Here is a 26,875-nt window from a genome sequence, read left to right as displayed (position 1 = left end):
GTACATGTTAGTCACAAATTTGAAAATAAAAGTTAAGCCAATAGAGTTTTAAATTTTCAGTCCAATATTTAGATTAAGTATGTTCTTCTTAACTTTTGATATTTGTGGAGCTTGACAAACTAAGAGTTTACCACATCAAGGTCTTCGAAATAAAACTCCAATGTTGAGTATTTAAGCCATGCCAAGAAAGTTTGCACTGTGCATGCAAATGTGAGGTACAAATACCAATAACCTACGCTGAAAGTATATATATTTCAGATGTATGTATGTGGTATTTCTATAACATGAACGTAGACTGACGGCAGTGGAGCACTATATTTGGTCAAAGACCAGCATAAAGTGAACGAATGATGTGGGGGATAGCTGAGTTTTGTACTGTTAATGCATGTGATGTTGTGTTCTTTAAAGAGATTATCTATGTATGTGTAACAAAGTGATGCTTCGGTGAATGCACATTTCAAGTAGCACAGGAATATCAGATGTTGTTTAAGGTGCTATGTTAGTGCCATGAGAAGTTAGTATATTTGTCTTGCTGAAAATCTAACTTTCACTGAAGGCTTAAATAGGGTTTTACATTCCTATTTCACCTAATCAACAAAAGCTGTGCCACAGCAGGTATCAGGGTATCTTCTGTATGACTTTTCCAGTATTCTTGTGTAACACAGTATTGCGTAGCTAAGCCCCTGTGGTAGAGTTGGATCACTCTTTATTGTCCTGTGATCTCAAGTTAGTGCAGAACTGCCAAGCAAGTAAGCTGTCAGAAATCAAAACTATTCTGTAGGCGCCAGTGACTCTCATCCTCTTAAGAACTATAACCCACTAGAGGCCTGATTTACACATTCATTTGCAGTTTTGCTGAGTAGTGGCTTTCTTCAGGAATGTAAATCCATGTTTGCGAGACTCAAAATGTAAATTTGCATAGGGCCGAGCTGTGAACCAAAAACAGCCTTGGCAAAATTTCCCAAACCTGACCCATACACCAACAAACATTTTCTCATCATCTTTTTTTGTTTCCTCTCCTTCCAGCCTCTCTCTCTTCCCCCTTCTCTCTTTTATCATCCATCCTCACTTTTATTTGTTCTTTCCTCTTTCTAATCATTCTCTCCTTTCCATTCTGTCTCTTTCCTTCCTATCTTTGCTTATGCGTTCTTGGGAGCTGGATAGAGCAATGGAGCTCCCAGGTGGTAATTTTAAAAAACGTGCCCCTTCCCTTTTCCGGGAAGGAATTTGGCAGTAAGAATAATCAGATAAATGACCCGTCTGGCCCTGGACTTGCTTTTGTAAAGGAATCCATTCACATATAGTTGTACTTGTAAGTAAATCTTCTCCCATTCAAAACACAAGGAATGGAGCACCATGTCTTGCATGCCAGCATGGTCACCCATATGCATTGTGTTAAATGGAGTGCACTTCAGTTGAAAGTCTTTGCAAAACTCGCCCTTTTTGGCGCCGCCACTGTAGTGTATCTCTACACATGTGGTCCGGATATTTGTTATTCAGCAGAGAGTAACATTTAAGTTTGGGGATGCTGTAAATGCTGCTCACTGTCTTCTCGGGTTTCTGTAGCACTCCCAGAGTGCAGATGCATCCCAAAGAGCTCGTCAACCCAGTAACACACAGTGGCGTAGCGTGGGGGGTGCAGGGGGGCCGGCCGCACCGGGTGCAACATCTTGGAAGAGACTAAATCCACGGGTTAGGGGGCCCAAATTACTTGCCTTGCCCCGGGTTAGGGGGCGCAAATTACTTGCCTTGCCCCGGGTGCTGACAACCCACGCTACGCCACTGGTAACACAACAAGGAGCCCTTCAAAAAACAAGAGAGGTAGCACGACTTGACAACTGGGTAGCACAAAAGCTGCCTATGGCAATATGCTTAAAGACAGTTTTGATATTCCAGATAAAATGTTAGATAGATTGGGAAACCCTCTTAAACCATATGGGAACTGCGTTTTGAATACAAAATAAGAAACAAAGTCCTCCTTTTCCTGGATTTTTCCGCTAAATTTGTGCTGTGGAAATCTCTCAAGAAGAATGTTCTCTTTAATCCTTTATGTACTTCAGTTCTTTTTTTTTAATTATATTTGGGTCAGTATGTGTTTAAGCCTACATAATTTGTTTTTCACGAAAGATAGCCAGGTCAAAGCTGCGTCCTTTCCCCCACATGTTGGGGATTCTACAGGTATCCAAGATTTGTCGATTTCGCAGGAGAGAACCACGAAAATAGTGACAATATAACAACGTTGTAATGTTTTGTTGTTTTTTTCAATGCCAAATGGTACCGTACAAGAAAGTGTTTTTCCTGAAAATGGCACCCTCAAAAGGTTGCTGTGCTAATATAATCATTTTGCCATCTTTCCAGAACAAGCAGAATGTTAACAACTTTTTATAAACATTTTTCTTCACCACAGTTTTTGCAAGTGGTAGTCAATATTTCCTATCTTTGCTGTTTCTACGTACTTGCAGGTTGCTGGGTAAACGGTGTGAAACCCTTGGGGAAACCCAGATAGCTTTACATTTCTGTAAGCAGACAGCAGAATTCAGAAAGAGGTCACCTGTGTAGCTTATTCATAGTTTTCTCAAATAAACTAACTGTTGAAATAAAAAACTAAAGAAAGTAAGTGGGGAAAAATAGAAAGCGGTAACAATGTTTTTACCTGTCATTTTTGACCCGATGTCCAATTTACAAAAGTAAAATACAGTTGACATCTGTCAGAATATTCTGGCTGCAGGGATATATATATACAGTTTTTGTTAGGTGTCCGAAACTATGCAATACCCAGAACCATCAATTGAGCAGCAGGTTATAATGATTTTCCATTGTTTACCAATCATACATCAGTTCATAAAGTAAAGTATAATATATGAAAATTGCGTATGAAAAAAAACTATGCATTATTTAAATGTGCTCAAGAGTCTAAGTTTAGGGATAATGGTTATGCTTCAACTCTAAATTCAAAGTTACCCATAATTTCATGTTATTCAAAGGGTGTTTTGCAAAATGTTTTTACAAACTAACTTGCAAATGGAAGCCAAAAATGGGGTAAGTTCAATAGATAATAAATGTTCTACTATTCTACATTTTCATACTTCTCCCGATAAGTGGCTCCCTACCTGTGTGGGTGAGCCATCTTACCGAAAAAGAACCAGTCAAAACTTGGATCATGTGAACTCAGTGTAGTGCCAGTGTGGTCTTCACTTCGTTACAATTTTGGTCCTTTACTATCACATACTTGAGGCTCAACCAAATATGTGGGGTACTGTTTTCTAAGGAGACATGTGGAAACGGATGTTGGTAACATATTTGCCATTGGATGGAAATGCTCAAGATTTTTGTCAAATAACTATGGGGAAGTTTTCTTTTTTAGACACATACTTTAACATGGGCCTTCAGTTCTCCCAAAAAAATTCTGAGTTGGTAGGGTTCCTGGGTGCCAGCCAACCCATCTCCCAAATAATGCTGTCATCACCCATTGCAAGTGATTGGAAATTGGGATTTCTTTGGGTTTATTTTGTGGCAAAGATAAAGTGTTTCCCCATTTGCATAGGACCAGGCCCCTCACACCCTGTGATCTTGCTGGCACAGTTGCATACTCTAGACGTGACTGAACAAGCATCTGTATCCCTTTCTATAGTACCAAAGTGCAGTGGGGGTGCAAGGAGTAGGTGCAAGTCCCTGGGAACGGTACATCGAGGCTCAATCATCCAAACGTTTTAAATAACAATTGAATCTCTAGTGTCCTGTACACTTTCTGTCTCCTGGGGGGAGGATAGAAATACTGTTTGGGATCTATGGATGGAGGATGTGGAACATAGTCAAAGAGCTACCCCATTCTATTTTTATTATTACAAATTCAATCCGTGGTGTCTAGTGTGCTTTCTGCCCCTTTGAGGATGTCAAATCTGGCATAAACTGCCAACCCCCCCCCCCCCCCCCCCCCCCCCATATGGTGATAGAAAGACTGCACTGCCAGGAGGGGTGGGGGCATGTGAGTTGATGTCAAGACGTGCCAGCCCACACTCCATTTAAAAAAATAATAATAATAGACTATCCCGGGAGACCAGAGGGCTTTCTGGCTCTTGCGACTGGCAGATGGGGTATCCCTGCTCCACACTCCTTCTCCTTAGGAAGGCAGGAAAACTGAAAATATCCATGGTGTGGTGTAGCAATTGGCCTTTGAGGGGCCTTCGCACCCCTTGATCCCATCCCTGAGGGCTAGTGGTTGGATTCATGCTCCCAAAGCAGGGCTCTACTAGGAAAGAGTACCATTTGTAAGGGGGCATTCTTTCCTTTCCAGCGGTACCTCACCCATTGTGAGCAGTGCTTGGGGGGGAGTGGTTGGGGTGGAGGCTTTGCTATGCCCCTTAGCACTGATCACACTAAAAATAGCCTTTAAGCTCCAGCTGCTTTCAGATTTAGTTTTTTGTACATAATTGTGCATGGTACAGTCTACATTTCCGAAACTGAAAAAAAATGTTTGGCTACAAAGAAAGCTCTTCCCTCCCAGCCAAAAGTGAATGCACAAAATCTAATAACCCTGTGATGCAAGCACCGGGGGGATTGTCTCCCTTTAAAGGAATGACATGATGTGTAAGTCCTGTTTTCATGTCCTCCACTGAAGAGGGAGTGTGGAAGATGTATGTATGTATATATGTATGTATGTATGTGTATATATATATATATAACACACAATTGCCTTAAGAATCTTTATTTAAATTAATATTTGTCACATAAAAAGTCGTGACCAATTGAATATCAGTGTAAAAATGGCACTGTGACTTCTGAATTGGTGGGTAAAAGCAATATATGTAAAATAACTTAAAACCCCCAGTCAACTAATGTTGTGAAAACAGTCGCATGTGCACTATATATAAGTTTAAAGTAATAGTTTGTGAAAAAAATATGTTGCAGTTTCAACCTCTGTGTCAAACTTCGCAAAAGGGTTGTCATCAGTATGGAGAACTATAGACTTAAGATCCAGTCACCATTCAGTGTAGACTAGCCATAATAGCAAAAATGCTGAGCTAAATATATCTCTGGTTGCGCTGTTATCAAGCACCAGGAGGTCACACAGAACATGTCCTGTGGGAGAATCCACATTTGGGAGCCCAATGACTTGTAACAGACTGCTGCAGAAGACACCCTTAAAACCATGTATTTGTATCGCAACAAATGATCTCGAACATATGCACTAGTCACTGTACTGTTTTACACTGTATTTGATATCCAGATTGTTCTAGGCAGCAGAGATCCTTAGAAATGTCGGAAAGACATACAAATTATAGGACAGAGCACACACAATTTTGAAACTAAAGTGTAAGGACTAATGAAAACTAACAAAAAGAACTACCACCTAAATTTAGCAGATGCGTACCAAAACTAGCCAGAAGAAACCTAGCTCTGAAATTGATACATTACAAGGTTACACTTGACTTTTGTTGTTTTTTGTTTATCCGAACACATTGAGTACTTAATTGAACAAAGATATACAATTTTTGTAGTGCAATTATATGTCATTTTTCCTTATTAAATCAGCCGATACCTCTGTCTCAATATAAGCACTTGGCAGTCTGTTTTCTGTGGAACAAGAGAAAACTTTAAGAACAATGTATAACATCAAGACTTGCCATAATCAGAGTTTATATGCAAGCAGTAAATGTCTGTAAACTGTAAACACTAACTATGAAGATTAATAATTTAATAAAACCGCATAAATACTATCCTCAGCACAAAAGTTGATTAAATCCCATCAATAATTATTAGTTGTTAATGAAGGTCACTTGAGCAGTAAATCACCCTTGTGCCACTTTACAGACATTAGAAAATTGGAAATAGGTCATATTTTCTAAAACTAACAAATCCACCTAGGCTAGGTCTTTACATAATCTATAATATTGTTAGTCTCCACAATTCGGTTAACACGTTTAATTATTTTGTTTTCTTATTGAACTCGCACACAAAAATTACGATTTTGGGACAGTTCTTGTTAGTGTGCCCAAATAGGCAGAATTGAACTCCATGTTTACATTGGTTATATTGTACTCGCTGAATAACTCTTTCAACTGTGTGTGCCCAAATTGCCAGACCACAACATAGCTCCAGAAACAAGACCTTTTTTATAGCCAGAATGCATACGTGGCTTGCGCATCAAAATGTGCGTCAAAGCACCAGTTACATCTAAGATATTGAGTACATTGAATCTAAATCTTGGAAAGCTCATACAAAGATATCTAAATACACAGTTTAGATATTGATTTGAAGTTAATGTTGAAAAATGTGCTTCATTCCTTCCTCACAACTTAAGTTTGTGGAGTTTGGTCATGTCTTCCTATAAACTACTTCAAGATCTTGTTACAAATACGTTTTTGGAATAAGACTAGGCTGACAGGTACTGTGCAGTAGTTTTAATAAACTACACTTCCTTAGAGGTTTCCTATAATTTATAAAGCAGTTACAAATAATTTAGGGCCAGATGTATCATTCTTCACAATAGCGATTACCTAATTGCGATTTTTAATGAATCACAATTAAGTAATCTCTATTGAAATGTATAAAACTCCAGGAGTTTCATACTGCGATTTGCAAGGGCTCGCAAATGGACCTACCTCATCAATATTCATGAGGTAGGTCGCAATTTGCAATCCTTTTTTTTTTTTTTATTTTTTTATGCAGCCCGTTTTCCTTAAAGGGAAACGGTATGCGTTTAAAAATGAAAAGTTTTCTTTTCATTTTTTAAGAGTTGGCAGTGGTCCATGGGACCACTGCATGCTCTTAAAAAAACGTTTTCGCATGCATTCACAAAGGGGAAGGGGTCCCTTGGGGACCCCTTCCTCTTTGCAAATGGGTTACCACCAATTTGAAAATGGTGGTAACTGCAATTGTTTTGCGACCGCGTTCACAGTCACAAAACAATCATACATACCTCTGCAATTTGGTATTAGGAAGGGACGCCCTTGACACGCCCCTTCTAAATACCGAATCGGTATGTAGTCGCAAATCCAATTTGGGATTCGGTAACAAGTTACCAAATCTCAAAGTGGACCTGTTACATACCAAAATGCATTTTTGCACTCTCAAACGGCCCTCGCAAAAATATTTGATACATCTAGCCCTTTATCTCTGCCAAGTTAGAAAGGACTTGCCTGGTTAGCATTGACCAAAGCCATAGACTTGGATGTCTCCAAAGACATTTATGTTCAAGTAAATCCGGGCAGTAACACGTGTCATTTAAAGCTGGTGCACAGTAAAAAATAGAAGAAACTATTTTACTTGTAGACCTGCTTCAAAATGATTCTTGTGCGCCTCCACTGAACGAGCAATCCAGTATTCATTTAAGAGGTCTTAAATGGCAGCACCTTCGTATGCGTCACGGTATAGCTGAATCTAATCCTTAAATACACATACAGTTTGATGGCTGCTAATTTAATCCCATTGATACGCCATGCGTTGTGGCGTGGCCTTTTTCCAAACAGTGTAATTTTTTCTCAGCCATTTCTGGTTTGCATTATTGTAAACTAGTAACTAGATTAAATCGCGGAAACTCAGCTGTAGTTTGGTCCATCAACAGGAGATTGTCAGCATTGGCTACTTCTAAATTAGGAGGAAAGCATTTGCCTACCTGAAGATGACCAACCATGTCAAATATTTATAAGTTAGAAATCGATCACACCAAGAGTACCTCTTCTTCAAACCATTCTTGGCAGGAGTATCTTTTTAGACAAGGTGCCTATGTAACTAGAATGAGTTCTGACCCACATATCTGTGCGACAAGCCTGCATTAGACCGAGAACTGCTGAATCAGTCTGTTTTTTGGCAGTTTTTTCCATAACATCTTCTAGTCGAATTTCTAAAATTATTTAATGCAATCAGTTTAGCGGTAAATTGTCTTCTCGCCTTTACTAGCAGAGTGAAGTTGGCCAGAATGCAAAGGGCCACCATGTTATCAGTAGTACACGCCCCATTCTAAAACCTATTTGCTACCATGCTCTCAGACATCTTTTTTCAAGTCTCTAACTTTCTCCGGGGCTGAATGCTCTTTTTCCAGGTATAGTTCCTCCCTGTGAAAATAGATTGATAGAGCAAGAGTAGCACCGTGGCAAGAAATGCAGTACAGAATGTCATGATTGCAGATGTTACACAGTTTTAGCATGGGAGTCTTTGTGATTTTGCTAAATTGATCAGTTTCACAATATGTTTGCTTGACCTAGCACCCATGGTAGAAGTTATTTCTCGAAATAAATATCTACATTTAGCTTTTTCTTAACCGTATAAATGCGTTATATGCTAATCGCATTGAGATTATACTGCATGACAATCAATCGTGCACTATGTACAAACCAGTGCTTTTATTGGATATTGATGCCTTTCACAGCCAAGGACCAGAACAGTCTATCACCCTTGTCTTTATGACTTCCTGCATTAGAGCCCATTTCTTTTATTATCTTCGTGGTCATAGGTAAAGATTCAAAGGACAGATCGTTCATTTAACACTTCAAAAGCCCTACCGAATATGTATCATCTCCTTTGTCGATGTGTAGAGAGTACACCAACAGATTTAGCTAACAGTATTCTGAAATCAAGGATGCGGCATGGCTAGAAAGACAGAGATATTTGTCTATGTGTGGGGCTCCTATTCTTTTGAGGAATCTCTTTTACCCCGTGTTATAACGAGGAAAAACCAGCATTGCAAAAAAACAGTACGTTTTGCCTTTTGGTCCTACTGGCTTTGTCAGTTAGTTTTAGCTGTGCTGTGTGGGATCGACAAAAAAGCAAATTGCTTGTTTTCTACGCTACACAGTATTGTCAAACAAAAAGGGAAAGGGTGCGATGACATGACCCTTATTGCCGGTCCTGTCATTTTGTAGATGCGTGCAGGCATCACCACAGACGCACAACACACCAATAGAATGACGCAGGCACAATTTTCCTTTGTTCCTTTCTTTTTTTAATTACCTATCCAAAATGGCGACCCAGCACTTGGATCAGTAAACAGCACAGTTACGTTTTTTTTTTTTTAGCTCAAAATAAAAATAAGAAGCGTGTGGTGGACGTAGCAACGGTATGGGAAAGCAGTCAACAAGCGAGAGAGCAACACCGGGGTGGTGGGACAGAACCACACATTGGAGAACAACATGTAGCACTTAGCAGTTTGGCAGTGGGAGAGGCACATGAGAGATAATGCGAGCAGGACATGAAGCAGAGATCAACATGGATGTGGGGGGAGAAGCACACGAGGGCAAGAGCCCACTGATGTGTGATGGATGAGGCTGTCTATAATGGTCTTTACCTCTGTCTTGTTTTGCTTCTTGTAAAAGTCTCCCATTTCCCCAGCTGCTGCTGGAATGACCAAATCATGGCCTGTAGAGGCAAAGGCAGACCTTCTCAACATTGTGGAACTAGGGGTGAATGAGCCACCTAAGGCTCAATCCAGATGCCTGGCTGTGGGTCATCTCGAGGTCCTATCAGACCCTCAAGCTCAAAACGAGCCAGGCTTTCACATGCTTCGCCAGCCCTCTCAATTTAGGCTATTGCTTTTCAGGCATGTGCACAACCTACAATTTCACTCCGTATTTGACAACTTTTGTGCAGCACTTACTACCTATGTGAGCTTTGAAAAGAAAGATGTAAACACTCCCTGTCCCAATAGTTGTCTGTAAACCTTTTAAAAGTTGTTTGCCTCCGATTGGAGCACCAGAGGATAAGCTTCATCAGGAGTTCACAGCACCTGCTGCCTTACTGCAATACCTGCTGAGTACTTTTGGCAAAGGAATTTCAGCTGCCCCCTACCCTTGATTGTAACTATGCCAGTCTACAAGCAAGAAGGTAAAGACATCTCCGCAGGTGAGCGCTTTTGTGTTTTAATAGAGGGCTCTCGTAAGACTGGCCTCTGTGTAGTGCAGCTTTGTGAAACAAAATCTAGAAATCTAAACCTGCACTTGTTGTTTTGGGGGAAAACATATGTAGCATGTGACATAAAATGGATTGATGTGTAATTACATTGGCATGAAAAAAGAAATACTCCATAAGATTAAACCATGAGTACTTGCAAACACTTTCCAATGGGCTAAAAAGTATCATCTGTGGTGTGACCGAGGGTCGCAATGATGCCAAGTACATGGTACTTCAGTTGTGGAGTTATGTTGAGGGTTCCATTCAATACTGACTCTAAATTAAGGTCAGAATCCCTAGAAGCTATAGATTTAACAATACTGTGATATGCTGTATCAGACTTGCTATCCCTCCACTGCATCCGGAAGTAAGCCTTCTCTACTTACCATTCCTATCTTTGGCGAGTCACTTGTACAAAGGAAGTGACCTGAATATTGAATTGGAATGAAACCGATTCTTAGGTCCCACAATTTCCCTATGCCGTTAGTCTCAACCCCCTGGGTACCCTGGACGAGCTGGTCTCTCCATCAGCCACTGTTGCTGTGTGCTAGGGACAAGACCAGCTCATCTTGCACCCGGCCCAGGGGGGGGGGGGGGGGGGAGTGCTAGCACTCCCCTCGTGGGCCTCTCACCCACACACAGCCCCAATTTACGATTAGGCCCTTTTCTGCCCTCCCCCTCCCAGCGGCAGATCAGCCTATTTTAATTAGTGCAATCTGCCCCCGGAGAGTGTTGGGGGGGGGGGAGAGGTGGGGGGGGGGGGGGAGAGGTGGGGAGGGGGGGGGGGGCAGAAGCCACTTGATGCCAGGGATATATATATTCTTTGTTTTTGACATGTGGGGAGCGACTCCTTAGGCAAGAGTCGCTCCCCTGAGGGCAAATTATGTTTAGGCCATTTCTACCCACCTTGGAGGAGATCAGCCTATTTTAATTAGGCCAATCTGCCACCAGGGGGAGCAGAAACCCCTAGACACTAAAGATTTTTTTATTTGTTTGTCAGTTTCACGCAAAGGAAGCAACCCCTTAGGCAAGGGTCTCTCCCCTGGGGGGCCCCTATTTTAATTAGGCCCATCTGCCCTTGGGGGGGTGGGGGGGATTCACCAACCACTTAGGCACCAGGGATTGGTCTGTGTGTGTGTTTTGTTTGGGGGGGGTGGGGGGGCAGCCTCTTGGGCAAGGGTCGCTCCCTATGTGGGCACATTACTGTTGGCTATTTCTGCCCCTCTTGGGGCAGATCGGCCTATTTTTGTAAGGCCCATCTGGGGGCAGAAACCAAGGAAGATTTTATTTTTATTTTTTATTTTTTAAATAGGGTGGGGGTATGGCCATACCCCTACCCCCAAATAAATGGGGACAAAGTTGTTCTGCCCACCGGTGGGCAGATGGAGCAGTTACCCCCTATCCACTCCCTAGGGGTGGGGGGGCAAAAAGCCTACTAGATGCCAGGGAATTATAAAAAAAAAAATAGTGGGGTAGTGGCTACCAACCAGTATGGGCATGGTTATGCCCCCACCCCAACTGAAGGGGGTAACAGTCTTTCAGCTCTCCCCCTGCACACTAAAACATCTTATCCCACGGCAAGCAAGAGGACATTTGATTATTTTGGGTTTTGGTTTTACATTTGGGCAATGAGAGCTTGTCTCTCAAAATCGTCCCACTTGGAATGTTAAGGGCTGCACTTTTTGGACTTTGGGAGGCTCCCATCTAGAAAAATCTATGAGACCTAGACACATCTGAAAACTAAACATCTGTGTGAGTCCAGGATGATTTGCTTCACATGCACCGCACCATTTTCTTACCCACAGTGCCCTGCAAACCTCCAACTTTGCCTGAAATCACACATTTTTTCCCCACATTTCCTTGATGGAACCTTCTGGAATCTGCAGGAATCCACAAAATTCCTACCACTCAGCATTATTCCATCTATACCGATAAAAATTCTGCCCCACTTGTTAGCCTAAAAACATGTTTTTTCCAAACTGTCCTTAAGGTTCCCCCTCATTTTTGACATGATTGTGGCTCTTCCCTGTCCCAGGCACTTGGCACACCTACACAAATGAGGTATCATTTTTACCGGGAGACTAAGGGGAACTTGGGTGGTAGGAAATTTGTCCTGGTGCGGTGATCCCACACAGAAATGTGGGAAAAATGTAATAATTTTTTTAAGCTAAATTTGAGGTTTGCTGAGGATTCTGGGTAAGAAAACAGTGGGGGATCCATGCAAGTCACATCTCCCTGGACTCCCTCAGGTGTCTAGCTTTCAGAAATGTTTGGGTTTGGTAGGATTCCCTAGATGGCTGCAGAACCAGGACCAAACTCCCCCCCCCCCCCCCCCCACACACAAAAAAACTGGTAGTTTTGTATTTGATAATTTTGATGTGTCCACATAGTGTTTTGGGGCATTTACTGTCACGGGCACTAGGCCTACCCACACAAGTGAGGTACCATTTTTATCAGGAGACCTGGAGGAACGCTGGTTAAAAGGAAGTTTGTGGATCCCCTCAAATTCCAGAACTTTGCAGCACCAAAATGTGAGGAAAAGGTGTTTTTTTGCCAAATGTTGTGGTTCGCAAAGGATTCTGGGTAACAGAATCTGGTGAGGCCACCACAAGTTACCCCATCCTAGGTTCCCCTAGGTGTCTAGTTTTAAAAAATGCACAAGTTTGGTAAGTTTTTCTAGCTGCCAGATGAGCTAGAGGCCAAAATCCACAGCTAGGCACTTTGCAAAAAAGCAGGTCAGTTTTCTTCAGGAAAATGTGATGTGTCCACATTGTGTTTTGGGCATTTCCTGTCACAGGCACTAGCCCTACCCAAACAAGTGAGGTACCATTTTTATCAGGAGACTTATGGGAACACTGGGTGGAAGGAAATCTGTGGCTTCTCTCAGATTCCAGAACTTTCTGTCACTGCAATGTGAGGATAAAGTAGGTTTGTTGCCAAATGTTGAGGTTCGAAAAGGATACTGAGAAACAGAACATGGTGAGAGCCCCACAAGTCACCCATCCTGGATTTTTACTAATGGCTCCCATGACAGCTACATGAGACTCAGGAAGTCATGTTTTCCATGCGTCTTTGGCGCACTCACTGTGGTAAATCCAACTCCTTCAAGTTTGTGGATGCAAGTTGGGGGTATCCATGTATGCCTTTGAGGCCTCATGACTCAAACAGAATGAGCATATCTACCTTTGAAACCACGGGAAACATGCTGGAAAATTCTGCCTAAGTTTCCAAAAGAGAACATCATAAATTTCAAAGAACTGTAATTTTTGACACACAGGGTAGCCTATGAAACGTCCAGTGTTATGTGCAGTGTTGTGTCTGTAATGCACATGTCATATAGTAAACTAAACATATACTAAGTTCTGATGGAGGATCAACATGGCAAGCTGGACAAACATCTTACCCATACGTGTACCGTTAGGTGCAGAGTTCTCTGTAATGGTATACTTTCTTGTAAAATGCACTATCACCCGAAAGAGTATCCTCTCATTGATGCAAGAGCAGTCAGTGCTGATCCTTGGAGTAACCTAGTTGATGAGCCAAGTGTTCAGCTTCATGCAGAATACACTAATTTAAGAAACTACGCATATGTGAAGAGGCAGGTCATTCTGCCCATTTAGAGCCAATATGGAGAAGTCTGTTCTTCTTCTGGTACTGCCTTTGCTGGGCAAAGGTGTCTGGAAGGTTTCAGAAATCTGAGGTTGTACTGAAGTATGCTGGACCAGTGCTGTGTAAGACTTTGAATGTTTGTTTCAGGAGTTTGAAAAGAGCTTTTGATTGAGAGTCAGTGAAACTGTTTCAGGTGCCAGGTGTGTGTGTGTTCGGATGTTGAGGGAGGAAGCTGCCTGCTGCATTCTGTGTGGTTTGAAGTCAGTTGCTTAGTTGAGTGAGGGAGTAATTAATTATTGGGAGCAAGTGCGGCACCAGTGGGTTTGAATCCGTAGGTGAAGATGAAGTGATGACATATGTATCTGTACTACCTTTACTACCTGCCTTCCACCTATGCAGCATCCCTGTGAAAGCACAACTAGTCTAAGCTTTTCTTAATTGTCCATGTCTCTATCCTCATCAGTCCTTACTAATCCTGTATACTTGCCAAGTAATTGAACATGGCTCTGGAGGGTTTCGAAAACTTTCCTAACCTGGAGAGTCAGGGGACCCTTTACACAAGGGCAAAGGGATACGTCCTCCCTACACTAAACTATTACTAACAATAGAGTACCCCTCGAGAATATGAGACTTAAACTGTTTGCTTTGTGGTGTATAGGTATAGCAAGCTACCTTTCCCCTTCAGTGTGAAACCAGCCACCTGGTTCCTTAGACGGTCCCATAGAGGTAAATGTATTACTCAAGAAAAGCACACCTTTGCATTAAGCCAAGCCGATCAGGGGAACCACACATTTCCCCCAAAAAATACAGGGCCTGCAGGGGGTCAGCCCTGCCCATGTGCAAGAGAACCGATCCCCCTGACAATTTCATTATGTTTTTTTTTTTTTTTTTTAATTATGCATGTTAATTTTCCCCTTGGGAGGTGCAATTATGTCCCCTCCGACCCCATCCCAGAAAAAAATAACTTTTATTTAAAAATAATATATATATATATATATATATATATATATATATATATATATATATATATATATATATAATTTCCCCCCAGGTGGTGGCCGGCCCATTGCCACAAGGGCCAACCCCCCATAACATTCCCTGGTGGCCTAGTGGGATTCCTAGCTGTGGTGCACTGTCATCACCGATGAGCAGAAGAGGGGCGGTGGCTAAAGCAGAAGCGGTCCCAAGTCTACCAAAAAAATAAAAAAACAGGAATCCTCAGGTGCAAGCACAGGAGGATTCTTTTCTGCCCTCCCCTGTCAGCCTGTAGCTGACAGACGCACAGGGGGAGGATGTGCAGTTGTACCCGCACATATGGTGTTAATAAATGCCTTTTACTCCAGTGATATAATCTGATGTATTGCAGTGAAACGCTTCTGCATGTTAGTGAAATGCACTTTTTGTAAAGTTGAAGAGGCTCTGCCATATATTTCAATTTTTTTCTGGTGTTCATAATGATACGTGGCCCCGGATACCTTTGCTTCTTTTCATTTGCGTTCATGTGTAAATATGTGCTTGCCCATTTGACAGCATTCTGAATGTTAGTGCTGAGTCAAGTGAATAGCAGCTCAGTTCTGTTCATCTGTGGACTGCATGCATAGGTCAGGAGGGCCACAAGCAGCTCCGGCCGGCCATACTATGAGTATCTTTGGACTAAAAGAACGGAGGTATTTAGCAGGTGGTGTTGAGTCCTCAAGCTGTTTACTAGAGTCAGAGACATAGTCACTCTTCCCTCTTATAAGGAAACGAGGAGTCCCAGTCTCACGGACCTGAAAAGATAAATTGCTGAAACATTTGTAAGCAAAGCTGTTCTGCACGTGTTTTATAAGTCAAGTTTACAATTGCACACGACTGTCCCTGAAGTCCAAGGCTTGATTGTAGACAGTGTTTGAACATAGTTAGAAAGGACTGTAGAAGGGAGATAAGAAGCCAAAAGGTTTGGGATAGTTGAAAAATAGATGGCTAATTGTAGGATACAGCACGCAGAAACGAGGTACAGTTTCAATATTTATTAGAAGAGACAGGATACGTCTATTCTCTTCAGCTTCCAACGTTCAATGACTCTACCGTTCTCCCCTCACATTCCATTCTCCTTTCCCTACGTATTCCCCATTCCAAAGCCTCCCACATTCTTTAAAGCAATGCCCCCAACATTAACCATAAGAATACAACACATTTCCCCTTAACAAAATAAAACATAAGAATTAACAACCTAAAAATAAAAAAATACTAATTATCCTAACCATATAGACCAAGAACATGGTGAACTAAAATATACATATTCACACATAATCGGCCAACCGTGAAGACCTCTGTCTAGTACGCCCTTCGAACTTCACTCTTGATGCTATGGAATCATCTTCCACACTCTCACTTTGTTGCTCTCTTTACTCTCCCAGTCTCTATTGTACTCAGAGTTTCCAGCCTCAACAACCGTACCTCTTGCACCACTTTCCCTCACATCCTCACAAATGGGTTCTACAGATCTCTCATTCATTAAAGATCCCGAAACCGTAATATTCAATTCACCACCATGTTCAGGAGAACACTTTGCCAGTCTATTAACATTCCAACTCTACCATCCTGTGTAATCACCTTTTTATTGAACACTTTTACGACCCTCATGGCTTTTCCAAACGTAGGCATACCTTTTCTTATTAGTCCTGGTTTCCTTACCCTAACCCAATCACCTACAATTAATGTCAGCTCTTTCACCTTCCACTTTCTATCATAAGACTCCTTACTTTTTCCCTTGTTTTACCATCACATAATCTTTGATTTTCTCAAGATCAAGCTCATCAGAACCTTTACCACATATCCTTTTGAACCACCAGGGACAAAGCTTGGACACAGGATCTCTACCTCTTAATCTAAACGGACCAAACCTGTGGTGCTATGGGAGGTGATACGGTAATACCATAACTTCTCCCTCACTTTCTCCTTCCAAGACCCTCCAAAACTCCGTGCCCAACCAATACATTCCTTTAGAACACGATTAAATCTCTCAACTTGACCATTCTCTTGTGGTTCATACAACAAAGTGGTTGCATGTTTGATGTTGCAGTACTTGAGGAAACTCTGCATCTCTTTCGACACCAGCTGAACTCCATTATCTGATACTAGAATCTCAGGATACCCCTCCTTAGCAAATGCCTCTTTAAGAAATTAAATAACAACAGTCGATGTCACCTGTGGTACCAACTTTACTTCTGACCACTTGGAATGATAATCCACTAACACCAAGGCAAACCTAGCTTCATGAGGTAGAAATGGGAATGGACCTGAAGTATTAAACCCCAACTTTTGCCATGGAGAATCGGGCCACGGAACAGGATGCAAAGGCGCAGGCACAGTCTTCAGCATTTACACATACACTACACTCCCTAACCGTCCTCTCCGCCATCTTATCCATGCCTGGCCACTAAAAGGAGGTACGTATTAATCGTTTCATGGACGACATACCCGGATGACCAGCATGAGCCAAGCTCAAAATCACCGATTGCATGCCCCTAGGTGGGATACACTTCCCTTTCTTAAACATCAGATTGTTCTCAATTTCCAACTCCTCTCTTATCTTAAAGAAAGGGGCCACCTCTTCTAAAATTCTTTCTTTCTTTGGCCAACCCGATCTCACATAACCTCTGACTTGCTGTAACACTAAATCCTCTTGATCCTCTTCAAACCATTATTTCTCTTCAATAGCTTTAAACTAGTTGGCAATGAATTCAGACACCACAGAAACAATGTCCAAATCTCCAGATGCGCCTTCCTCTGACTTATCAGAGGCTTCCTGAGGAAGTCGCGATATGCAATTAGCCACAGAATTGCTTTTCCCTGGTACATATTCAACATCGAAGGAATACTCCTGCAGTCTCAAGACCAACCTTGCAATGCGGGCAATTGCATTCCAACCACCACCCAGAGATAAAATGCCTACTAGGGGTTTATGATCAGTACGAAGCACAAAACGTGAGCCCCATATGTAGTTGCGAAAGTGTTCAATAGCCCAAACACATGCGACCAACTCCTTCTCGATAACTGCATATCTCCTTTCTGCATCATTCAAAGTGCGAGAGTCAAACGTAACATTCCATTAATCTTTTCCATATCTTTGTGACAGAAAACCCCCAACACCATACATACTGGCATCCACTGTCACAATACACTGAGCTCTGATATTAAATGGCCTGAGAGTAGGTGCACAAGCAATTTCTCTTTTGATAGCCTCAAATGCACGCTCCTGCCTTTCAGACCACACAAACTCCACATTTTTTCCGGGTTAACTCTCTTAAAGGTTCCATCTTAGTTGCAAAATTTTCAATGAACTTGCTATAATATTCACATAACCCAGCAAAGGACAAGAGTTTTTCCCGATTGTCAGGCATTGGCGCATCAATAATAGCTTTAACCAGAGAACTTTTGGGCACAACCCCATTTCCAGAAATGGTATGCCCCAGGTAATCAACTGACTCAGCAAAAAAGTGACATTTCTTGAACTTCAAGGTTAGCCCATTCCTATTGAACACATTGCACACCTTAACCAGATGGTCTCTGTGTTCCTCTTCGTCTTTAAAATATACCAAAACATCACCTTGGAAACACTTAACATGTTTGTCCATATCCTTGAACATTATAAACATTGCTCTCTGAAATACTGATGCCGCCGACGCCAATCCAAAGGGCATACGTTTAAATTGGTATAGTCCTTGTGGAGTGATAAACGCAGTGAGATGACAGGAGTCTTCAGTGAGTTCAATTTGGTGATAGGCCGACCTCAAATCTAACGTAGAGAAGATTTTCGCTCCCTCGAGCATGCTGACAACTTCGTTTATATTTGGTAGAGGATGGCAGTTAACTATAATACTAGCATTCAATGCCCTCAAATCCACACACAGTCTCAATGAGTTATCCGGTTTGCGAGCTAAAACAATGGGTGAAACCCACTCAGATGATTCCACTTCTTCAGTAACACCCTCTTTAACCATTTCTTCCAAGATACCTTTCAACTCCTCACGCACACCAATAGGAACATTCCTTAATTTTTACACAACCGGTTTAGCATTCTCTTTCAGTCTAATCTTTTGGCTGTAATTTCTCAACTTACCCAAGGTTTCAGAAAACACTTGTGGAAATGTGGATGTAATCCAACTAGACTTTTCCCCAACTCCCACCAACATCACTGGTTCACTGGCGCTGGGGTTCAGAATTATTCTCAATTCTGCTTGGTCTCTCCACCCCAGAACGTTAACACCTTTCTCAGCAATATACATCTTGATTTCCGCAGTACGTTCTTTAAAACACACACCCGTTTTCACATACCCCAGAATATTGATTGCTGTACCATCAAACCCCTCAGTCAAAATATCTGAGCAAGCCAAATCAGATATACTCCAAACCAACCTAAACTTCTCTGCAAAATAATCACATGTGATGATTGTCCAAGGAGAACCAGAATCCGCCATGAGTTCCACTTCTTGACCTTCGATCACTACTGTACACTTAGGCTGTTTCACCTCCCTACCACTTTTGTCGATAATATCATTTTTAACAGACAACACTACCCCTTTTTCCCTCTCATCCTGCACATATGAGATTTTCCTTTTTTCACTGCCACCAGCCCCTTTAATATCCCTACATACTCTGGCAAAGTGTCCTAACTTTCCTCATTTGTTGCATTCTTTACCAATTGCAGGGCATAGTGAAGAATTTGCAATATGACTTAAACTCCCACACCTGTAACATGACATTCTATCTATTTTCTTATTTCTGTCATCCCTCTTATTTCCTGTAGTACTCTTCGACGTGAACTTATTATAGACAGTATTGTTCCCAACAGCTCCAACCACATCCCAGTCTGATGTATTACTTTTCTCAGTGTTTTGTACCGTCCTCATCCACTTTTCTGATTGTTCTAGTGCTTTCGCCGTATTTATTACATCCTGTAACTTTGGATCCCCCATCACCCATAATTGTTCCTGAATCCTTTTGCTCCTCACATGCACGATGATCTGATCCCTGATCATCTTGTCGGTAATGGGTCCAAAATTACAGTGCATTTGACAGACTGCGTAGACTTGTCAAAAATTCATCAAATGCTTCACCTTCTTGTTGAGTTCCAGTATAAAATGTAAATCTGTTCAATGCAATGCTCGTGGTTGGTTTAAATCTATTTTCTAGTTTACATAAAGTATCTTTGAAAACATCAATTTCTTCATCTTGAATCGTTACTTGCGGTAGTGTCCTAAAAATGAGCTGCCCTTCGGAGCCTAAACAATGTAATAAAATGTTCTTCTTCCTTTCCTGAGACATTCCATCTTCATCAATTGCCTTTAAGTAAGTTAAAAATTCTTCCTTCCACCTAGACCAAGGAATAGGTGGGTCCTCTTTTAGTTGTAAAAATTTCACAGGAGGTTCAAATTGCATTTTGTTTACTTGGTTTTTAGTTTTATTATATTTAAAAAAAACTTACTCTAGCAGGATGTTATGAAAAGGAAATAATAAAAAAAAATACAACTGCAAGGAATAAGAGACTTAATCTTTCTCATCGAAGGGACAGGCAGAGAATGGAAGTCCAGTAAGTATCCGGGGAAAACAACTTCACAGACGTTTTGTAATAACATGCTGCTTTACAGTTCTTTTAAAGGAAGAAGTTTGTAAAATAAAAATGTAGCGTGCGTTTTCTAAATCAAGTTCGCGATGGTCAGCGTCTGCGTTTGCTAGGCAACCGTAACAGACCTCCTAAAGGCCATCGCAATTAAACAAGGAAGTAAGACGCAGCTAGCGTTTTACAAAACGTGCTCGCGCTGAGGAGCGTCTGTGGTTGCTGAGGAGCGTCTGTGGTTGCTAAGCAACCATAACCGAAATGTGTCTGCCCTCCATAAAGCTTTACGGAAAAAAAAAACACACAAAGGCAGTTAAATATACTTGCCCGGCGCTATCTTCAGAGACGTTAGCCACGTCTCTCAATCGACGTATGTTTCCATCCTAAGTGTTTCTCCAATCGGCGGTTGGACACTCTGAGACTCCGGCAGCAAAAGTAATGAAACTGCACACAGGAACAGGAACCACACACAGCAAAAGGGTTCTCCAGACCCTCGTCGACAAAATTGTAGGATACAGCACGCAGATACGAGGTACAGTTTCAATATTTATTAGAAGAGACAGGATATGTCTATTCTCTTCAGCTTCCAACGTTCAATGACTCTACCGTTCTCCCCTCACATTCCATTCTCCTTTCCCTACCTATTCCCCATTCCAAAGCCTCCCACATTCTTTAAAGCGATGCCCCCAACATTAACCAAAAGAATACAGCACAAATGAAAAAAAATAGTAAAAAATGGAAAAGAGAAAACAGGAGGATCAAGAATGAGAGAAACAAGACGGAAAGGAAAACTAGAGAAAAAGACATCAGATTTTCAGAATCAACTGTGAGGAGCTCATCGAGTCCTGCTTTTACATTGCATTATGGTATTTGTAGCTCTGATTATTTGGTTCTAAATATAAAACTACAAGCACCACACACAAGGAAAAATAGGTAAGTCAAATACTTATATTTGACTTGGAGTAACTTAAAATCGAAGATAAGCATAGAGTCTAGAAAAGGGAACAAGGGAGGGAGAAAAAGGGCTGAGTGAAGGAGAGGGAAAATGAGAAACCAAGAGAGGGATAGAGAAAATGTATTTGGATGACAAGCAAAATAATAATAAAATGAGAAAAGCTATTATAAATTGAGAAAGCCAGAGTCTGGGACAGCGAATGGACCCAGCTTGTTTCTAATCTCGGTTGCTAATACCGGTTTCTATTCTGAACGGTCATGTAGCAGTCAGTGGCTGGGAGTGATCTTTTGTTTTCCTAATATGGGTAATTGCCTTCACTGCGGTGTTGAGCCGCCCCTGAAATCGCTTGTCTTTAAGGCATGGGAATCCGATGATATTAATGTTAAGAGAGTATTCTGCCTTCTCTTAACGTTCTCATTTTTTTCTAAGAAGACTGGGTGTCAACCTAATTTAATATGCATATTGATTCAGCGCCTAAAGAATTTAAACTCGAAGCGTTAACATTTGTTGTAATATGGTGCAGAACAAGAGATGCTCTTCTACTAGCTGACTCGCGCTATGAGAAACCAGTAAACCTGGGATCAATCCTGTGTTCTCCGCTTGATTTGTGTGACCCTTGGCAGTCACTTTATTTCTTTCTTCCTCCTTTGCTGCCATCGTTACATTTCAGACCACTTTGAATGACATCTAGCGCATATGGTTTACAAGACTATACTGTTGCTCCACATCTATAAAAACAAAGTAGGCCATATGTTCGAGGAGTGGGGGGTGCCATGAATGTGTCTAAATTGGCCGGGGGGGTGCGTTAACGTGAACGTGGGCAAATCCATATTTATAAACGATCCTTCTGATAAATGGCATTCAATTATGGTATATGTAATCCAGTGTGCAAACGTGAAAATATTTTGCATGTTAAAGAAATACGTTTTCGAGCACTGAAGAAGCTTTAATATATTTTTACATAGCACATATTTTCAAAGCTCGGCTCGTGCTCATGCATCTTCTCTTAAAGCCAAGCCAGAGCATCGACTCGGCTTCGCTCTCCACGTTAATGTGGTGGCTCGCCCTCCTCTGTGTGGAATCGAACACGCATTGGACTCGGTGGCTGCGCCAGGCAGATGCGCGAGGCAGATGAGAGAGCGCGTGAATGTCCGTTGAGATGAGCAAGTCTGGTAAAAGCGTTGCTGGAAGGCGATTGCGACAGGAGTGATGAATGTTGTCTGTAAATATCAAGCTGCTAAATACGATTAGGGTTTACTGGCGTCAAGGTCCTCAACTGTGCATTTCCTACTTCAGGAGTCTGGCCCCACCGTGGTAGGAGATGAGTTATCTGACATCTATCTAATGGCCTCGCTGGCAGCCAATAAGAGACAGGTGCTGGGAAACAACTTGTAAGTATTACAAACAGGTATTTTTTCCTATTCTACAGAAGGATCAGATGATAGCCGCATGTTATACGATGACTGTAGTTTAGTAGATGTCTGGAAACCCATATCCATGGTAACTCGTCTAGTATGTACCATTTCGGACAGGGCAACTAGAATTTCTACTAAGCTCATGTTTACTGTTTTACACAGAGGCCATCTCTTCAATTTCTTCGAATATGCCAATATAATTTTTTTTGTGCAGTTAGTTATGCTTTGACTCTGTTACGTTCTGAAAAATGTGTTTGGAGCTTCAGCTAAACTGGGCCAAGGAAAAAAACTTTGCGCCAAATTACTTTCACTTGGAATTATGGGTTCTTTCATGCTGAAAGTTGGTAGTAGTAGTAGTAGTAGTAGCAGCAGAAGGGGCCTCGAGGCCTCCAGGCCTCCAGTTGTAGCTGAGCTATAGAGGCAAATCAACATTGTTGAGCTGGTTCACCAAAATGTATGAACAATTAACGTCACTAGTTTCATAGGGCTCACACAAATTCCCCAGACCCACGCATATGAGAATATGTGCATACATCCAATCCTAAATCGACAGACCGTTCCCAGTAAAAAATATCTAGGTTTCGGTCAGAGTTAGGATGTAAATTCCCTTCAACAGTCTCTCCTTTCTTTGTTCCATTTGCAAAATATTAAAACAAATGTTTCCCTCCACCTATACCCCATGAATTAGCCCCAAGACTCAGAAGAGTGGTGAGACTGACAGTTTGCCACCCCTACACACTGCTATCCCAATTTCCAGCTGCATCCTCAAAAAAGACTAATAACTGTATATGCTCCTAAGCATTGCTGCACTGACTCGCCTTTCAGTTCAGTTTCCCACCTTCCTGCCAACACAAAGCAACCAATCCCTGTGCATCCTTACTTGAAGCACCCCAGAATCAGTGTGCAAGTGAAGCTGCACTGACTGTCCAGTCCCATGTTAGCTCACTTTCTGCCTAACACAAAAGAACCAGTGCACTCCACGAAGCCAGCTCAGGGGTAATAGGACTGCTAGTGTTGCCCCCAATCCTCTTTTCTACTCAGTTTCCCACCTGCCCTTTCAGATGGGAAAAAAAGACCAATCCCTGTGCACCCCACCTTCAGAAGTACTTCAAGAGTCAGTGTGCATGTGACTTGATTGCTGCTGCTCTAGCGCTCAATTCTCCTACCTGTCACTAGGTAGAGCCTGTTGCAGATTTGTGTCATTCGGCTGAGAAACATGGTTCATACCACAGTATTAACATGACAGAGGAATGCCAGGAGGAGTAACGTGAGATTCTTGTTTACTTTAATTAATGGCCTGGTTTTTAGTGAATAGCCTCAGAAAGCCCAAGGCCTCTTATCAGAAAGGTTTTTGAGTGCTGGAAATCAGGCCCCGCAATGTAGGTTCCTTTGCTCGCAATGTAGGTCCCTTTGCTGACTTGTATAATGTGATTGTACGCTTTGGAGCACTTGAATATTATTTGGGGTGGGTGGCTAACCATCTCAAGGAGCAATCACAACCTTTGTCAGGGTGAACCCCCTGTTAGCTACAGAGCAGCCATTCTTAGCACAATTTGTAAAGTATTTTGCTGAACCAAAACAGTAATAAAATCAAAATGCAAAACATTAAAAATTCCCAAATTAACACAGTAATATTTATTAATCAAAATTAAACCAAAATGACAATATTCCAACAAGAGGAACAGGAGCTATGAGTTTTTAAATATTTAAGGGAAAACAGTGCTAAAAAGCGCTAATGATGATCAGTGGCTGCGATAGAGTGGGACCTAAGTGCAATTGAGGCTGACAACAATAGATTGCAAACTGTATAAACCAACCAGGTTTGTCGTGGGCAAAAAAGTGACCTTCTGACTTAAGGGGTGATTTTGAGTTTGACGGACAGGAAAGCTCATCGTCAAACGCCCAACAGGGTGGCTGTTGCATTTGTGGAGATTACCCCACCAGACCTAATAGGAGTTTCCTGCTAGGCCGGTGGGTGGAAACTTTGGTTTCTAACCGCCAGCCTGATGGGACATGGGCTACAACATTGTCTCCGGCTTGTAATTGAGCCGGCTGAAATGCTGTAGCCCGTAGGGCGCACCAGCACCCTTGCAATGTTCACTGTCTGCAAGGCAAGGCAGACAGTGAACATTGCAACAATGCCGGGCAGGGGGATCCCTGAACTGCCAATGCTGAGAGCATGGGCAGTGCAGCCCCCCCATGGCCCCATGCTCCTGTTCTCCACCAGCCTTTTCATGGTGGTGAAACTGCCATTAAAAGTCTGGCGGAGAACGAGGTTGTAATCTGCAGGGCAGCGTGGCATGCATCACTGATCTCAGCAGAGGTGGCGGAACCCTGACGGTCTGACTACTAGTATCCTAATGTGGCAGTCGGACCGCCACAGCAGCAGCAGTTCCGACCACCATCGCGGGGCTGGCGGTCTAAAGATCGCCAGCCTTGTAATGATGCCCTTAGTCTTTTTAGTCCCAATCCACCACAGGAGTACTGTTCTAAAGTCCCCCAGTACCTCAGGGGGCACTCAGAGAATCCAAGGGTGTCAGACAGAGCCAAAAGCAGGGACTAGTCCAGGTCCAGTTCCACTTGTCAGCTAGATATATACAGAAAAAGGGTTCTTGAAACTTGTTCTCTAAATGTAGCCACACAGGAGGTCAGCTAACTGACCCTTGGAGTCCACTTTGTTGAGTAAAAGAGGGAACAAGTCCAGTCCTTCAGGACTCAGGTCACAGGTAGCAAGTCCAGTCCACTTCATATCTTTCACAGGTCCAGAAAGTGTTCTAAAGTGGGTGCGAGGCAGTACCACATCTATTTCTAGCACTGGCTAGTGGGTGGGAATGACGCCTGTGCACACCCTACCCAATGGGATACAAGTCCTCCAGGGCCACCCTTGCCCCCTTTTTTTATTAGTTCCTGTTTGTGTCATTGCAAACAGACACAAAACACCACATGCCAGGGTATTTTCAAGACGGCAAAAGTGTTTGGCCAGACTAAACATGGGCTCCGAGGGCTGGGGTGGGGTGGGGGTGTGAGAAGTGTACTGTGGTCATCCTAGTTTCCTCCCAGATTTAACCAGTAATTACACAGTGGATACACAAGAATTGTCTTGTGTAAGGACAGGCCTCTTTTTGCACATTCACCCCCATGTTTTTGGACTGATGCTGCTGATTTTTCGACTCTAAGAGTACCCTGAGGCCTGCTGACCAGACCTCAGTGCCAGTGTACCGACCGTATACAATTTGAATGTCGAATTGGATGCATCCAATTGGCAAGGGGTGACTTACTTATAAGTCCCTGGTATATGGTACCCCAGGATAACCAGCGCATGCAAGGTAAAGTGTCCACTGAGGTGCAGCACTAGTTGTGCCACCCTGTGTGTGACAAAGCAAAAAGTGGCTCCCATCCTGCCACTCCAGACTGGAGGAGCAGTCTTTAGTCTGCCAGTTCAACTCTGCCATTCACCCCAATTGGCAAAACCACCCTATCTGTTAACATTATATGTAAGCCTCTCCTAAGGAAGGCCTATAGAGCCCAATGGCAAGGAGCTGTATGTTAAGTATGACATATATATTTTTAATATGTCTTAACAGCAACATTCCCAAATGTTGTTTTGTTGTGGATACGTTAGTAGCCCCGTTACTAACACAGGGTTACAGTTGGCACCCTAACCCAGCTAACTCCTGAAAGGGACTACCTAACTATGGGGGTCATTCCGAGTTTGGCGGGTGGCGGAGGCCCTATTAAGACTTCACTGCAGGGCCGGCGGGCGGAAACACTGTTTGCTCCTGCCGGCCATGTGGTGAAGAGGGCCTTAACATTGACACCTGCTCTGAATCGAGCCAGCGCCAATGTGGTGGTGTAGTGAGTGCAGGAGCACTCGTGCATTTCACTGCCCGTAATTCTGGCAGTGAAATGCCTGACAGGGCTGTGCATGGGGGCCCCTGCACTGCCCATTCAGGGGCTTTCATGGGGCCCCCGGCACCCCATTCCGCCTGCTTTTCCACAGTGGTGTGAACCGCCATGGAAAAGCTGGCGGAATGGAACTCGTAATTCAGTGGGCAGTGCTGCCCTGGCCCTTACAACCGCCAGGTTGGAGACTGACTCCAGCCTGGAGGTGTCAGCAGTATTACAGCGGTGTTTCAGTCACAGTCAGAATGTGGCGGATCGGACCGCCACTACCGCAGTGATCTGATGGCCACCTCGAGTCTGGCGGTATCAAGACCGCCAGACTCGGAATGACCCCCTGAGTCATGTAAGGTATCAAATTAATCCTGGCATTAAACCCGACCTGATGCCCAAATTGAATTTAATACCACAGTTAAAGGTTAGCAACTTTTAGAAAGTTGCCACTCTGTGCTTCAGTTATCCCAGTGGCCTCACAAAGTCCCTGGCACACAGACCGCTTTCTGACCACCA

General features: G+C 42.7%; 1 protein-coding gene across 1 annotated transcript in view; it reads left to right on the top strand.

Moving 5' to 3' along the window:
- The window catches only part of GCHFR (GTP cyclohydrolase I feedback regulator), a 91,548-nt gene that overhangs the window by 49,062 nt on the left and 15,611 nt on the right, over positions 1-26,875 (top strand). Inside the window, exon 2 of the mRNA XM_069208567.1 lies at positions 22,347-22,441. Coding sequence (XP_069064668.1) covers positions 22,347-22,441 — 95 coding nt within the window. The remainder of the gene's footprint in view (positions 1-22,346; positions 22,442-26,875) is intronic.

The sequence above is a fragment of the Pleurodeles waltl genome, chromosome 9, assembly GCF_031143425.1.
Source record: "Pleurodeles waltl isolate 20211129_DDA chromosome 9, aPleWal1.hap1.20221129, whole genome shotgun sequence".
Lineage (NCBI taxonomy): Eukaryota > Metazoa > Chordata > Amphibia > Caudata > Salamandridae > Pleurodeles > Pleurodeles waltl.
The sequence above is the reverse complement of the archived record's forward strand: the minus strand, read 5'-3'. Positions and strand labels throughout refer to the sequence as shown.